We start from the raw sequence: 17,232 nt of genomic DNA on the forward strand, positions 1-17,232 counted from the left end.
TTATTAGTTTCAGTTCAGCTAATTTGTATTTAAAAAGCCCATTGCCCATTGTAAGATACGTCCCAAACGTAAGAACTCATTTTCTCTACCACTGACATTGTGTTCCACTTCTGCAGTTGATTTTACTTTCCATCCCTGACAACATTTTAAATGTTCTCCCTTGAAGCATTCTAAGAACGTTCTTTTCGTAGAGCCTCTTTCTTTTCCAGTTTCCCATTTAGCGTTTTCCCTAAAGCGTCTGTTTCTGTCCAATTGTGCATCTAATTACCTCCCTTGACTCAGCTTTGATATTGATAGAGGTTCCTAAGGAAGCACATTTCTCTTGGGATTTATTCCTTAATTGTGCTGTTAAATTGTGTTACACTGTTCCCTAATTGAAGGAAAGGCAGACAGCACGGTTTCATCTGCCATATGTGAATGGGGTTGGACCATGCGCGCCACCTTTTTGTTAGCTGTTCATTGAGCAGCTCTTACTTAGGAAGTTTCTGTGGGTTTCTGTAGTGATACCAAGAGCGAGAGGGTGATGCTCTGTCCTCAAAGAGCATTACACCATATGAACAGCCAAACTTAATAAAGAGAAAGGTTGAATGAAAAAAAATAAAATGTTACGCAGCAAAGTACTCAGGGAGAATGCAGGAACAGAGATTTCTTACGTAAAGTATTTGGAGAAGAAACTAACCCAGGAGGTGAAATTTATCATCAGCATTGAAAGATACGAATGACCAAGGAACAGAAGATAAGGAAGGAATATTGATTCAAGGCTAGAAAAATAGACTTTTTTAAGTGGGCTTGGTAATAAGGCATTATTCCATCAGAACAGAGTTAAACTACATTTCCATTTCACTCAAGGAGGAAAGCATTTTTGAGCTGGAGGATCACTCTAGGATCATCTTGATGAATAGACTAATTGAGCCCAGAGAGGTGACTTTGGACAGTTCATTTCACATGACGACGCGTGTTTGTACAAAATACTTTATCACGCGTGGTCTTACATACTCTTCACAGTGGTGGTGTCCCCATTTTACTGTTGCAGATATGAAGGTTCAAATACTGTCCAGCTAATTCTATAAATGACAAGTAATCAGCCCTGTAAGCTCCCTGAGGACGGAGACTTCATTTTGTCATTGCTGAGTCCCCTGCGTCTAGAACAGTGCCTGGAACATACCAGGGCCTCAGTAAGGACAGGTCAGGTGAGCTAAGAACCTGGCATGTGACACCCCAGGTATACACACCATTGGTGATTGGTATACACACCATCACCAATCACTTACTTTAAGGAATAGTTCTGTGCTCTCGCAAGCCAGACCTGTTTTGTAAATAAAATTTTATTGAAACGCTGCTTTATTCACTTATTGTCCGTGGTTGCTTTTGTGCTGTAACAGCAGAGTTGTCACTGCAGCCGAGACCCTATGGCCCACAGCCTAAGTTATTTACTATCTGACTCTACACAAAGATTTCTGGCTCCTTGCATTAATGTGCACAGACTCCCACCCCCTACAAAAAAAAAAAAAAAAGAGAATTAAAATTAGTGTGAAACAGTGCGGGCGAGTTGCCATGTACCTGTGGCCCATACCCTGCTATCTTACACATCGGTTTAACCACCTTTGCTTCTCACAGTGCAGCTGGTTGACAGACTTTCTGGATAATTGTCATTCTATGTGGTTTTCACTGTGTGCATGAGTATAGAACCCATCCATGGAATCAGATGCAATCTCATTTATTTACCTTAAAGGGATGAACTCAGCTTTTACACAGCAGTTTCCCCTCTCTGCCCATAAAAAACAAATTTTAAAAATTATAAACAGATATACCCAGTGGGTGTATGTGATTCTTTTGGCCAGTAGCTTCAAGCTCGATGCAATTCCTATGGGGAATACCAAGGGGACCATAGCATCGTTTTCTCTTTGAATCAGAATTCAGCTCTCTACGTTCTCTCTTTCAATCTTCCTGATTGTGACTTGCTATGCCACCTTTTAGGACGACTTTGGCATACATTGATTCTGATCTCCAGAGTCTCAAAGTTCAGGGGTACCTGGGTGTCGATTTCTGTCTGGCATCTTCTTCATGTATAATTGTACATGTATAATTGCCCCATGTACTTAAGTCTTGAGTCTCAAACATGATAATTCTGCTTTTAGGCAAGGAATATACCTTGTTCTTTTTATCTGAGTCCACCACAGCAGCAAATAGACTATTTAATTATTGATTACCAGGTCTCATATTCACTGAATTCAGATAATCTTTATAAGGATTTCCTCAAAAGCTCTGCACTTCCTTTTGTAATCGATATTGTCATAGCATAGGTTCAGGGACCAGCCAGAGATGGTAGCTGCCCTGGCCTCCACCCAACGTTGTGCAAGTGATAAGAGCTTCCCCTAGGCAGGGAGTCTGGTTACTTCATTCTGTTTCAGAGGAGGAGTGTTTCACCTCAGTTAGAAACCAGTAAGGAGCCCTCCCAAAGCAGGGGGCCTGCAGGATCCCTGTATCCTGCTCCCTTCCCAACTACCTCTGGCAGAGGTAGGCCCAAGAGCGTAGAGTTAGATCAGAGATTCCCTGCTACACTTACAATAAAAGTGAACGCTTATCCCTAAATCTTCACCCAGGCCTTCCTGCTGTGCAGCAGGACGACGTAAAAACCAAAAGCATCATTCGTGAAGGAAAGCATAATTTAAGGCAATGGCAGCGTTGTTTGAGGAACTATCAGACTTGGAAAAATGTCTGCAAATCGGAAAAGGGTTGAAACGTACATACTGTTGACCCTTGAACAACGCGGGTTGGACTGTGTGGGTGCATTTATACGTGGATTTCTTTCAATAGATAGTGTCAATGTATGTCTCTTCCTCGTGATTGTCTAGCCCACTTTATTGTGAAAATACAGTACACACAACATTATGTGCAGCATACAGAATATGTGTTAATCAACTCTTTGGTATCGGTAAGGCTTCCAGTCAACACTACCGTAGGCTATTAATAGTTAAGTTTGGGGGGAGTCCAATGTTATAGGCAGATTTTGAACGTGGTAGGATGTGAGTACCTCTAATCCCCATAACTGTATTAGTAAAGGAATATTAAAAATTTGGCAAAGAATTTGGACAGTTCATAGAGGGGAATATAATTTTCAAACATATAGGTGTGTGTGTGTATACATATATGTATATATGTGTGTGCGTATGTATATATGCACACATATATGTATATATATATATAAGGCTGGTGCAAAAGTAATTGCAGTTTAAAGGGTTAAAAATAATTGCAAAAACTGCAATTACTTTTGCACCAACCTAATATATTTATGTGTGTGTATATATATATATACACACACACATATACATAATATATATATATATATATATATATATATATATATATATGCATCTCCAATATCTCCAAATTAAAAGCATGCAATCTTATTCTACATCTAATAAAATAGAAAATTATTTACCTTTTCTATGACTCAATTTCATTATAAAGAAGTCAAATTATTAATGACTTCTTTAAAACAATGACAATCATTATGTGGGTAAGGCTGTGGTAAAACTGACCCAATTTGAATTGCCATGATCCTTTAGAAAAGTAGTTGGCACTATGTATATGAAAGGAGCTAACATGTTGAGGGAGGCATGAGAAATAAAACCGGATTAGGAATTTGGACTAGATACCGTAGGCAGCGCACCCTGATGGTTTCTGAGGATTGGAATCGCCCAAAGTATTCTATATAGATTAGTTTGAAGGTGACTATTGAAAAGGGAAAGACTAACAACTACTGTGTTTCCCCAGAAATAAGACCAGGTCTTATACTAATTTTTGCTCCAAAAAGTGCATTAGGGCTTATGCTCAGGGGATATCCTCCTGAAAAATCATGCTAGGGCTTATTTTCCGGCTAGGTCTTATTTTCGGGAAACACGGTAGGAAGATTCGGTAAATGTTCTACCTCCATACATAATAGGACTTTAAAGCTAAGTAATCTAGGCCGTGCTCTCAGTCTGACAAACCAGGAGACTGAGGACTAAGAAATATGGAGGTAACTTCCTTGAGACTCAAGTAGGGCTTGTGAGCTCAAAGGAACGAGAGGCACCAAGAGAAACTAGATGGAATCTTCTGAGTTCCAGTTCTCTGTTTTTCTTTTTAATTTTCAAGGATTTATGGAACTCTTTAGCAGTATTTACAAGTGTAGAATTTTAATGATATATAGATATTAGCATTTTATGATTGCATATATAAAATTAGCTTTTACGTAAGCCTTAAAAATAATTACTGCTATTTCCCATTTGAAAATATTTTGACTAGCTAATAGAAATAATTAGATAATCTTCATAGATTTAATAGAGTAAGAGCTAAACTTGAAAAGCACTTTCTTTCAGTCGTTGGGTGTGGTTTTTTTTAATGTCTACTTTGTGCTGTAGACCCTTACTGTGCTCTCAGAATACAAAGTGAATGCCACCAGGTTTTGCCCTCCAAGAGCAAGACTGATGGGCATTTGCTCAAAATAATTCAACCAAATTATGTATTATCCACTGTGAACATAAATAATTGCAAAGATTATATAACCCTATAATGGAGATAAACGTAATTACAAAGGAGGGACCAATGTTTCAATTGAAACCTTCACAAAGAAGATACTTGAACTTGACCTTTAGGGATTTCTGTAGGAATTTCACAGACAAGTCAAGGGAGGGAGTTGAGTTGAGGAAAGGCATTCTAAGAACAGGAGACAGTATGCTAAGTCGTGAAACAGCATGGCACTTGCAGAGAACTGAGGCAGGTGTATCTATCCGATATGCAGACCATGAAGGGGAGACAGCAGTTAGAGGTAAGGCTGTCAGAGAGTGACTTAGTGGGGCTTTTCTTTTTTCCAAGGTAGCTAAATCATAGTGCCTACATGCACGGTTCTAAGTACCTTTACTGTGTATTAGTTTTATCGCATTTATTCCCATGTCATCGACAATGAAATTGAGTCATAGAAAAGGTAAATAACTTGCACAAAGCCATATTAATAAGTAGTGAGATGAAGATTGGAAACATGGCAGTTGAGTCCCTGACTCAGTTTCCTCAAATTTAAACTGCCCTTCCTGTTCCGTTTCAGGGGTTTGGAGCTTTCAAGGGTGTTTCAGTTCTCTGTCACTGTGGTACAGATGACTGTTGAAAGGCTGTGGGTAGCAGACTTGGAAAAAAGCCTGTTGCAAGAATTGAGACAAGGGGTGATGAGAGCCTGAACTTAGAACCAAAGTATTTAGGAGATAAAAGCCACAGAGTTTAGTGTTGATTTGATGTGGCTGGAAAACTGGGTAGATGTTGATATCCTTAATCAGACTTGTTACCAAAGAAGGAGGATTCAGTTTGGGACAACTTTAGGTGTGCTTGTCCATGGGATATTTACCCAGAGAAGTGTAGCAAACAGTGGGGTATTCAGGTCAAGAGATCAGGAGGGAAAGCTTTAGAATCATTAACCTGAAGGTTATCATTGAAATTCTTCATACAGATACCACCAACCACTGAGAGCTTATAGGGAGATAAGAGGACTAGGAAACTCAGTGCACTGCTATTCAGAATCGAGTCCAGCCACTGGCTGCCTGTCCGCTAATTGTTTATTGTTAGTCCATGATAACATAAGAGATTTGCTTCAGAATGTAATCAACTGCATCACTAAGCACACGTTTCTCTAGCTGATTCTGTGCTTCTAATTTGGCAAGACTTTCAATGAAGGAAACCTTGCATTGATTAACACCCTGAGGCAAACTCCTTGTGTCCTAAGTAAGATCAGCACTTTGAGTGTCACTAATACAGAGAACACAAACATTTCAGCTTTGGGCAGAGGACGAGGTCTCCAAAGAGCATGAGAAGGAATTGTGTGAGCGGTAGGATGAGAAGCAGAAGAAAGAGGAAGTCAAGTTCTAATGTGTACGTGGTGGAAAGGATCGAATGGTCAGCATAGCCACAGAGAGGGCAGGTAACGATTGAGGACTAAAGTGATGTTTGGATTTAGCCATTATAGGGTCATCAGTAACATTTTAGGAATTGTAACCCTGCTTACTCTTCCACCTTCTGTCTCATTTTCATCCCACCAAACTATCTCCCAAATAATTCTCCAATCTGTACTTTGGCCAGCTATCCCAGAGACCTCTTTGATTGTAAAGTACTCTCAAAACCTTAGCTCTTACTGATCTGAAGCTATTGATCACCCTCTTTCCTTCCTGACATACTCTTTCCTCTGCGATACACTAACCTTGGTTTTTCTCCTCAGACCCCACTCGTCTTTCTCTGCCCATCCCTTCTGCACACACTGCATGTTTTTAATTACACCCATTTCTTTAATTATATATGGTGCCAATTCCCGAACCTAAACCAAGCCTATTCCTTTCCTGAGCTTCGGAACAATCTGGCAGCCTACTGGTCATGGATGCCACAGACTCTTCCTGTTCAGTACGTCCAACGCTGAACCTGCATTCTCACCTACCCTCTTCCCTGTAATCCTTTCTTTCTCCTCAATCCTGTACCTTGGATTATTATATAATCTGCCCAATTGCCAAACCACTGGCCTGACCATCATCCTTGACTTCCTTACCCAGTTGGTTACTGATTTTGCCTGCTAATGACACTCAAATCTGTAACTCTCCCTCACCCCCACCACCTACACCTGGGCCACCAATACTCCTAACCTGGTTTACTGAATGACCCCCTGGCTGGCCTTCCTTTCTCAGTCTTCACTTGTGTCCCGTACCCTGGCCACACTGAGTTAGAATCCTCTATTGCAAATGGAAATTTGATTACATCACTCACTTGTTGAATTCTTTGCCTGCCGCCAGCCTTAGCTCTGCACTCTTCCTCTATAGATTCAGGTTAGATTAATTTTTTTTTTCAGTTCTTCATCTCTCTCTCTTTGCACCTTCCCAGTGTTCATGTGCCTCCCTGATGCACTTTTATGTTCCTTTGCTTACGGGTGAGTGTCCTCCGTCTGCAGGAAGCATCCGTAACCCTGTAAGTCTGAGTTATGTGGACTTCCTGTGTGATCTCCTAGCATTCTACCTTCCCCATGTGATAACTCTTTTCATACTGTTGTGTAATCTCTCATTTTTGTCATGACTCAGTGCCTTTCTCTAAATTTTGAGCTCCAAGAAGGCAGGAACCATGTCTCTTTGGTCCGTCATCCTGCTTCAGGCTCCTAGGACAGTGCCCAGAAGTGTGTGGGCATTCAGTCAACGTTTGTTGAAGGAAATGAATGTTCTGCTGAGAACTTTCACATCCATTATCTCAGTGGGGGTAAAGTTGAACAGTTGGGAGAGGATTTTAATGAAACATGAGATGTCAGTGGATTAGAAGATTAAATTATTTGTTGAGTTGTTTTGCATGGTAGAAGAAAAGAGAAGTTAGAGTCAGGAAAGCTGGTTAGGAGAGTAGATGCATTTAATTCCACCCCATAGAACAAAGAGGAAGAGATTTATTAAAACTAGTTTGCATCATTTAAATTTCATCTTCCTTCTAAGAAGTTGAGGCCTGTAAATTGTGTGTGTGTTAATATTTAAAGGTGTCAGATGTCCATTTTTTAGGGCTTTTTATCTACCTGGAAAAACTTTAGATAAGATGATTTTTAAATCTACCTGTATACTTTACTCTTTGGAATTTTTTTCTTTCTTTCTTTTTTTTTTTTTTTTTTTTTTTTGGAGTGGGTGGTTCCAGAAGTGAGTAATCAATTAGCTTTTTCATTTCCAAAAAAATTGAGATGGAATCCACTTTTAAAGATTTAATTGGGTTTTTAAAACTGGGATAGAAAAATAAACACGAACAATAAAGGAATGAGCAACAATGAGAGGAAATCTAGGCTAAGATAAACTTTAAGGACAAAGTTAACCTAAGCTATTGGGAAGTCAAGGCAAAAGACATAATGGGATACGATACATTGTTTGATGTCCTTTAGCTTCTTCTCAAACACGAACTTCTGAAAGCTGGAGCGCTCACAGTGCAAGATAGATAGACTTTCTGATCAAGTACGTGAGGTACAGGTCAAGTTAGGTGCCAGCTATGCCCATTACCAAGTAAATGCTCTGTTTCAAAGCTATTCAAGAGATAGGCCTGTATTCTGTCTCAAATGGTGGCTGCCCAAGTTCTGTGTGGAGATGTAGATTGCAGAATATTTAAAGATAAAGGTCAAGACTTTTTCTTCAAAACACAGCTTTGAATCGACTGAACTCTTTAAAAAATGTATTCATTTCGACCTCCTGGTTCTCTACAGAGCGTGGAATAGACATGCTTGGTTTGAAACAGCTTGAGGACAGGATGCCAGTTATCTGCCTCTGCAAGAAGAGGGATCTAATGTAGATTTCGAGAATGCTTAACTTGGACCAGCCACATTGTAGTCTCACAGTTTTACAGGATGACTTAGCTCAAAAATGCATCGCAAATGACAAAAAGGGACCCATGGAGTGGAGTTGTTTGGGACTTCCTGCCCATCATAGGCTTAGTTAACAGGCTTGTAAGCCATTGAAGTGGTTTCTGGGCACAAGGACCACATGACTAGTTTATATAAGGAAGTTTGCTGTCTTGATTGCGATGGCAGAGGACACACAAAAGCCCCGTCTAAAAGCGATAGGCATCTCTTTAGGTTTTAAAGTTAAACAGGAGGCATAGAGCTGTTTCCTGTGATTCAGAAACGAAATTACTCTGTGAAAGTCCATTCCTATATTCCTGATTCATAAGGCTTGAACGTGGAGGTAATACTGCAACCACATGATTTGACATGTGGTGGAGTTGGGGCCGATAGTACAACAATAAAGCCTACTAGGTCTTCAGTAGTTTTCTGTTTGGTGAAATGTAACATCAGCAGTGTCTCAGAATAATCATTCCTCATATCAGATTGAGAAATTCCAACCCATATCTAGTAGAGAAATCTAGAGAAGAGTTGTGGGGAGAGAGCCAGCACACGCACATCTGGAATTTGGGGAGGTAGAAATTGTCCGACGTGTGAACTGGATGGATTGAGAGAAAAAAACGTACCTAGGGAGTGAGTGTAAGTGGTTTTTTGTTCATTCTGGAAATAGGGTAAGAGTCTGTCCCCAACTCCACAACTACTGCCCAGCCATTCTTCTGAGCTGCTTGGGGGTTGTTCTTTATTTTGTGGTTTCTATCGGATTATTTCTGTGGTTTCTCTGAGTTACCCAGATGAGTAATTTTAATGTGCTTTCTGGTTTCGGATTTTTGGTTCAAAGAGACAAAGACGCAGGAAGAACCTGTGATGAATGCCGCACAGAGTATGGGTATTGCCCATATAGCTCTCCTTATTTTGCCTGCTCTCTCTTCTCACATAAAATGGAGATTTTCTTTAATTTTCAGAGAAAAATCTGCCTGGTGATTTAGTTTTCCCTGCTCCAGAGCTGACTTTTCCTTTTCATTTTTTCCCCATGAAACAGGAGCCATTTTTGTAGGTGGGAGAGCCGCCTGTAAGGCAAATGTGTGCACCTGTCTCAGTATGGCCAGGCACTGTTTGTGGAGTCAAAGAAACAAATGCGGAAGTGGGGGTGGGGCAGCACTGTCTGAGCATAAGGAACCACAAAGAAAATTTAGGCAACTTAGCACAACCTGTTGTCTCCCACCTTCCGTTGAATTTTAGTCATTTCTGATTACACATCCTTTCCAAACCAGTCTGGGCATCAAATATCTCATAAATGATTTACCAATGCAAGTAAAAGATCATGGAGAATCTGAGCAGAATGAAATGGGTTCTACTCTTCCCTGTGAATTACAACAAGGTTAGCTGTGGCACCATGGTGCCAGAACCGAGACATGAACTTCCTTCCTGTATTTCTACAGAGTACAGTACAATCCACAGCCCATCAACACCCATTAAAGATTCGGACTCTGATCGGTTACGTCGAGGTTCAGATGGGAAGTCACGTGGTCGGGGCCGAAGAAACAATAATCCTTCTCCTCCCCCGGATTCTGATCTTGAGGTATGTTACTACCAACCAACACTGGAATAAATCCCAAGGCATGTTAGCAGCTAACTGGTGGTTCTGTATGCCTGCAGCGTAAATGGCAGTGAGCAAGGTGTCCAAATGCTTTTATCTACTGCTTTCGTTGTCCATTTTAACTAGAAGTAAAGCATTATTTTCTCTCTTCCATATTAATTATAGGTAAAGCAATTGTGTGTTTTTTGTTCTGTTCCATTTAACTGGATGGTAAAGCATCTGTTTAGTTCTCTCTGAGGAAATGTAGTAAATTATATAAGTTGGCTGGAACAAAATTCTCTTGAACTGCTCTATCATTGCCATTTCAAGTAAGTGTTGTACTAAAAATCTTAATAAAATCCACTTTGAAATTAAAGACACACTTGTGTATGTTAAGACAGGAAAACCTGGAATATTCTGAACTGAAATGGTCATCATCTTATGAAACATGTTTTGGTGGAGTTCAAAAGCAGGAAGGATTAAATAAAACCTTAAAGAGGGGTAGATTTCATAGCCTTGAATCCACTGCAATTAAGTTTCTGGGGTTTTTTGCCAAAGTAAAATCGGATGGTGGAAAACATGATTATTTGGGCCAAAAAGAGGAAAATTTTCAGCAGAACCTATATATATGACTATGTACTGGTCTGAGTAGAAATTGGAAGAAGGAAAGCAGGCTTGAGGCCTTTTGTCGTATCTCAACGACCTTTTTAAAATGAGTTCTTCAACTCCTATTCCAAATATCCCGAAGTGTGTCAAGAGCAGGTGTGTCTGCTTAAATTGTTAGCGATGAAATCTGAAGAAAAATTGGCAGGAACAATATATAACCCATGCATTTGATAACAGCCCAGTATGTAATACAAGGTGAATAGATGATATAAAGTTTTTGTTTTTGTGTACAATTTTTTAATACTTGGCTCAATACGAATAAAATATAAGAATAGCTGTTTTAACACCTTTTAATGGACAGACAGCAGTGTTTAGGAGAAGATAAAACTGAACGATTTTTGATTGAGTGAGACTCTGTCTCAGAAGTTATAAAGAGACTAGCTTTAGCTCATTTTTCATTTCTTCGGAACTAAGACTGATAATCTACTCAGGAAGTAAAAAGGACATATATTATTATTTCTTTCCTATATTTATAGTGATATTGCTAATGTATTCTCTTCTATTAATATTTCATCCAAGGTTGTATCTAGAGAAAAACTGGGGGATAATACTCTTTGGAACAGCTGTATTAAAAAAAAAAAAAGTAAATTCAAATTTTTCATTTGTTTCCCATTTCACGTTAAAGTGAACTGAATAACAGGTTTCTCAACCAAGGGAAAGACACATTGATTTGGTTCTTTCTTTGCAGAGAGTGTTCATCTGGGATTTGGATGAGACCATCATTGTTTTCCATTCCTTGCTTACTGGGTCCTACGCCAACAGATATGGGAGGGTGAGTACCAAGAGGCATTTGTTTTTTCTTTAGAGTAAATAAGCCTAGAAGTGAATGTTTAGTTCAAATGGGAATGTGGTTTAACTTTAAATAATAAATTAAAAATATAAAAGTAAAATAACTTGATTTTTTGATATAGTCAAATATATAAGTAAGGCAAAAATTCATAAATGAGCAAAAGGAGATTTTTGTTAGGTTCTTCAAAATGAGATAAACTTTTTGCAATTAAATTCATTCTTATTTTGGACCCCGATTAATAAAAGTGATTGCATGCTGTTCTAGGATGAAATATTAACATGTGTAGATAAGAAAGATAGATCTTTTAGGTTGTAGGTTTTTATTGCCATGTCCTTTTTATTCTTTTTATTCACAACATGTTCAATGGAGGAAATATGCCACATGCTATTGTCTTTGGTGATTAGCAGTGTTAGTATTTTATTTTCAAAGCACCTGTTATGACTGTCTTTATAAGTCCCTTTGCTACGGGGCTAAATTTTTTTGAATGGTATGTGAAATTGGGCCTCAGGATGACAATAGGACCAATACATTTATGTTGGAGTTGTTACAATACTTACCTCGTGTTGTAGGAAGAAAATAATATTGTAGACCACCTTCCATGAGTAGACCTTCAGTTTCAATGTTCTGCATTTGAGTTTCCCAAAACTTTGGAAATTCTTTTTGCTATATTGTTTGATGGATTCATAAACCTTTCCCACACAAAAATCATGTTATTTAAAGTGGCTACAGGTAATTGCTGAAATTGTTCTGTGAATATGATATATATACATATATATATATATATATATATATATATATATATATATATAATCTTTAAAGAAATAATACTACAAATCTTAGATTCTTGAAGCTATTGGTTTAAAGCCTTGGGAACGGAATTCTTATGTCTGGTGGCTCCAGGGATTTATCACAATTTACGTTAAAATCAATATGCATAAAAGGTGCATGCTGTCATTACAGATTTTATCCAGTTATTCTTTGTTTCAATAAATATAATTGAGTACCTACCATATAGGTGTAGTCTAGAGGTCAAAGTAGGGGAATTATCAATTGAACTTCACAGTGCAACTTCCCTTCTCATAAACCTAAAGATTTGCCTAATCAAAAAACAAAAAACAAAACGAAAACAAAAAAGGCTCGAAAAATGCACATTTGTAAGAGTAAGAATAGTTCACCGTTTTGAATTTCTGTTCAGAAATAAGGTATTTAAAAGACACCATATGTCCCATCTTATTGTTAAACACATGTTCTATAAGTAGAAGACAATCAACAAAAATTCAAATTACAAAAATAAAGCCATAGAACCAGTCATTCAAAGAAAGTCTCTACTGTGTGGTTAGCACAATAAGTAGTCCAAATCAACTGTGCTGTTTTTTGTTTTGTTTTTTAATATCAATACTAATACTTTTTTATCACTAACAATAGTGATAGTCTTGTTTTTACAAAAACTACTGAAAAGCTAATTAAAGATTAATCACTAAAATATCAACATGTAGCTAGTAGGAAGATTCTTGAAGATCTTCTTAATGGAACCATCATAATGTTCCTATAACTAACTTCTAAGGAAGAAAGCTGTCTTCTAAGGAAGGAAACACGCAAGTGTTGGAAAAAGCATTCACTTAGAAAACCAGCATTTGAAAACCATCCAGAAATTCTCAAGTCTTTAAAAGCTTCCTTAGTAAGAGCCAAATTGATTCAGAGAGTGTTGTTTTCATCAGTTCTTTGTAGCCATTGAAAGGGGCCAGTTTAGAGGGAGGTGGTGAACATCCTATGACCTACCGACCTCCCATCAATCTTTGACCATAAATTACCAGTTTACACATGGAATTCACACCTAACTTAGAAACTGCTCACTCCCTAGACTTTTTCATTCAGAGTCTCGCAATATCTAACCAAAACAGTACAAATACCGTGAGTTTTCTTTTAAAAAATGTCAACCGTTAGTATTTGAAGGCTTTATCAAATAGTATTTTGTTTGTTAGTTTAATTTTCTCGTACTAGGGCATGTGCTAAAACATTTCATCTCATATAATTCTCAAAAGCCACAATTACATATTCTTTAAAGTATAGGTGATTTGAGATATAAGCTTATCCTTCATTGATAAGTTGATGGGGGTTGGGGGGGGGGGGAGCAAATTCAGAATGGCTAGTTACGGAAGGTCTTCTGAGTAAGACTTTGAGCCTGAGGTCGGAAAGACCTAAAGAGGCCAATGGGTCATGTGACCATCAAGAGAAAGAGAGATCTCAGCAGAGGAAACAGCAAGTGCAGAGGCACGAAAGCGCTTGCTGCCTAAGGGACAAGGAGGCCAGTGTGGCCCAGCTTAGTGATGGAGATGCCAGTCAAGAGAGATGAGGGTAAAGGGCCACCAGCCATAGTCCAGAGAGTTGATCTCAGTGCACATGCCATGGGAAGTCATTCGAGAACTTCAAGGGAGGACATGACAAGATCTGACTTAGATTTTCAGATTACTTTGGCAATGGTGGAGAATTAATGGTAGAGGAAAAGGAATGGGAGAATGGGGTTGGGGGGCAGCAGTGATCTGATGCGCTAGCAGTAGAAATGGAAAGCACTGGTTGGATTCTAGGTTCTGTTGCAGGTGGAGAAATTGGATTTGGAGATGATTTGGATTGGGCTGGAGGGCAATAAGTCAAAGGGAGGAATGGAAAGACCATTCCTAGGTATCGGTCCTGAGCAACCAGAAGAAGTCATACGAGAATGTTGCCATGGGGAAGCACTTATTTGGAGAGGAAATGGAAAGTTTGGTCAGTCTGAGATGCCTGTTAGACATCCCATTGGACCAGCAAAGGAGGCAGTTAGCAGGTGAGCCCGGGACACGGGGCAGTGGTCAGGGCTGCAGGTATCAGAGTTAGAGGCGACAGTGCCCAGCTCAGGGTCACCAGCTCCACAGACACTCTTAGCTTGATTTTTTCCAAACCGGTTATCAAGCACCTTCTTTGTGCTGGCTGCTCAAGGTCAGCCTGTTGTCTCGTTGTCCAGATAGGTTTTGAAGACATAATTGCTGAGGATGTTGAATCCTAGCCTGAAGCATGCCAGAACGCTGGCTCCATGTTATCTTCATTGGAGAACTTGAGAGTCAGGCAGAATTGGCTCTCAAATCTGATGATGAGGCCTTGTGAAATATCTACAGTTCAACAAGGATTCTTCCTCACAATAATAATAATAACCAACTGATCAGAGCACCCTGAATCCCCTTGGTTTGTTCCCCCGAGGCTGAGGAGAGAAGTCTTAAAGCAGCTCAGGGGCCAGCCTTCTTTGTGGGAGCACAGATTTCATGGTGTTCCCCAGCATTGTCCAGCGGAGCATGGACGGCTGGGCCTTACTCTACAGGCACAGAAAGTCATGAATGCCTGACAATGTGATAGCTGTTCTGTCTCTATGGGAACCAGATACTTGAGTAGCAGCTTAGTCACAGCAGCTTAGGCAACTCAATGAGTCGGCCATTCAGTAAGGGGATACAGGATCTGGTTGATATAATGCAAAATTAGGGCATGTTACAGCAAAATGTACCAAAAAAAGTTTGAGAATGTCCCACCTCCCGCATAATCCCAGCTCTGGGAAGCAGGCACGTTGGGTGTTAGAAGGAAGTGTTTTATAACAAAGGTGATGGGAACTGAAAGAGGGTGGTAGGTACAGTGCAGGCTCAGCTAAGGAAAAAACACAGCACATCAGCAGGAAAATAACGTCCATGGGTGGTACTGTAAATGAGGTTGTTGTTAACAATATCTGTCCCCACTTTCTTTGCTTAATGCATTTTTAGAAGTTGCTTTTAAACTAAATCTGAAGAAAATGAGTCTTGATTTTTTTTTTCATTGAATGCTCTTAAAATAGACAACAAAATCCAGTTGTCATATCAAAGCACACACTCCGAACTTCTATTGCAAATAAGTGTCGTGCTGATGCCCCAAACGTGACACCCCTCCTGTGGGAGGACTCCCCGAGATAGCTACAGCCAATGGCTTTACTGCTCCGATACTTTCCTTTTACTGTATCATATGGATTTGGGCTAAAATAGGTCTTAAAAGTACACTCCTCATTTTATACAGAAACCTAAACATGAGTACTCAGGACAACATAAAACTTAGCATTTTTCATTGTAGGCCCTGCTTACCAAGAATTTCCTATGTGGCCAGTACTCATTTAATTCAACATTAGCGCTCCGAAAGTGCTATGACGAAGCCCATTTTATAGATGAGGAAACTGAGGCTTAGAAGAGGTTAGAGACCAAATGTGTAGAACACTGAGCACTATGAATGGCATAAAATAAATATTAATTATGTTTTAATGTATTTGAACCTTGACAGTAAAAAACTTGAATCTGACCTAGTGGCAATATGTGGTAGGGTCTTCAAGTGTATGAAGTGCTAATATGTGACACACCTTATAGTGTGCTATAATAGAAAGGGCCTCAGGTGTGAATTCACATAGCTCTAGACTCAAATCCAAGCTCTGACTTTTCAGGGCTTGTTTTTTTTGTTTTTGTTTTTTTTTTTAGCCTTGGGCAAATTATTTATTCCTACTGAGCCTCAGTTTCCTCATGCATAAAGCTGTCTACTTGACTTGCAGAATTGTCTTAAGTATTAAGTTGTGCCAACTATATTTCAATAAAGCTGGGGGAAAAGAAAGATTTCAGTTGTGCCACGAATTTGAAGGTCCCAGCACCGCACCTTAGTAATAGCAATAACTTCATAATAACAGCAGCATATATGTCCCTTGTTGATCTTGTATCTGCTGTCTGAGCACTTGTTTGATAACGCACCGGGCATCTGCGAGGGTCCGAATTGTCACAGCAACTTTAGATCAACTAAACCTTCCTAGTTAGTTTAATACTGTCGTTAGTCAGTTCACGGATGAAAGAAAAATTTGAAAGCACTTTATCAAGCCCAATTCTTCAGAACACCCCAGTTAGCCAGTAAGGATTGCTGTTCTTACCCTTTTTTAGGGGGCAACATTAAACTCCAGAATCATTTGAGGGTTGACCTTCCACGGTGGCTGGTGAAGATGCTAAACTCTTAACGTGCACCAAAGCAGCCAGACACCCCGTGCCCTCCTCGGACTGTAAAGTCTCTGGTCATTTAAACAGAATGACCGATCTTGTGGAACTTCCAGACCACGGGTGGGCAGGCCTCTTCTGTGAGGGGCCACCTGCCTGTCTTAACTCCTCAGCTAACGCAGCCACAGACAATACGTCAACAAACGAAGGTGGCCGGATCCCAATAAAACTTTACTTGTAGTTCCCAAATTTGACTTTCATGTAATTGTCACGTGTCATGAAATATTATTCTTCCTTTGGTTTTTAAAAATCTAGAGCAGAGGTCTAGATCAGAGAATGACAGACCATATCCTGGAGGCCAAGTCTGGTTCGTGGCCTGCTTTTGTGTGGCAAGCTGAGAATGCCATTTACGTTTTTAAAGAGTTATTTAAAAAGAAGAGAAAGAATGTGTCTCAGAGATTGTAGACAGCCTGCACAAAGCCTAAAATATTTATTTTCCATCCCTTTAGAGAAGCAGTTTGCGTGTCTCTGCCTAGATCAGGCTCTTAACTTGGTGTTGATTAGTTTTAACCCTGGCTTCAGGGCACCAGGACGCTCTGTGGCCGAGCAGTCTGTAAGCTGGGTGCAGGCACAGTGTGTCGGCCGCTGGGGTCCCAGGGAACCACGTGTCAGCACATGAACTTGTTAGGGTGAGTGAAATGGCTGGGACACATAGGCCCAACGTGCCAGGATTTAAATGTGATAGGAATTTACCTGTTACTTAATGGTTTCAGTGGGTCTTCCAGGTGGCTCAGTCTGGGCAAAGTGTGGTCAGGCAGGTAAGGTT

General features: G+C 39.7%; 1 protein-coding gene across 17 annotated transcripts in view; it reads left to right on the forward strand.

Annotated features, from left to right (window-relative positions):
* Positions 1 to 17,232, forward strand: part of EYA1 (EYA transcriptional coactivator and phosphatase 1) — a 294,427-nt gene that overhangs the window by 211,761 nt on the left and 65,434 nt on the right. For all 17 annotated transcript variants that reach the window (XM_019726030.3, XM_074318728.2, XM_019726026.3 and 14 more), the window contains 2 exons: positions 9,802 to 9,941; positions 11,293 to 11,376. In XM_019726030.3, coding sequence (XP_019581589.1) covers positions 9,802 to 9,941; positions 11,293 to 11,376 — 224 coding nt within the window. The remainder of the gene's footprint in view (positions 1 to 9,801; positions 9,942 to 11,292; positions 11,377 to 17,232) is intronic.

This window comes from Rhinolophus sinicus, chromosome 7, assembly GCF_057876585.1.
Source record: "Rhinolophus sinicus isolate RSI-liver-muscle chromosome 7, RSI-T2T, whole genome shotgun sequence".
NCBI lineage: Eukaryota > Metazoa > Chordata > Mammalia > Chiroptera > Rhinolophidae > Rhinolophus > Rhinolophus sinicus.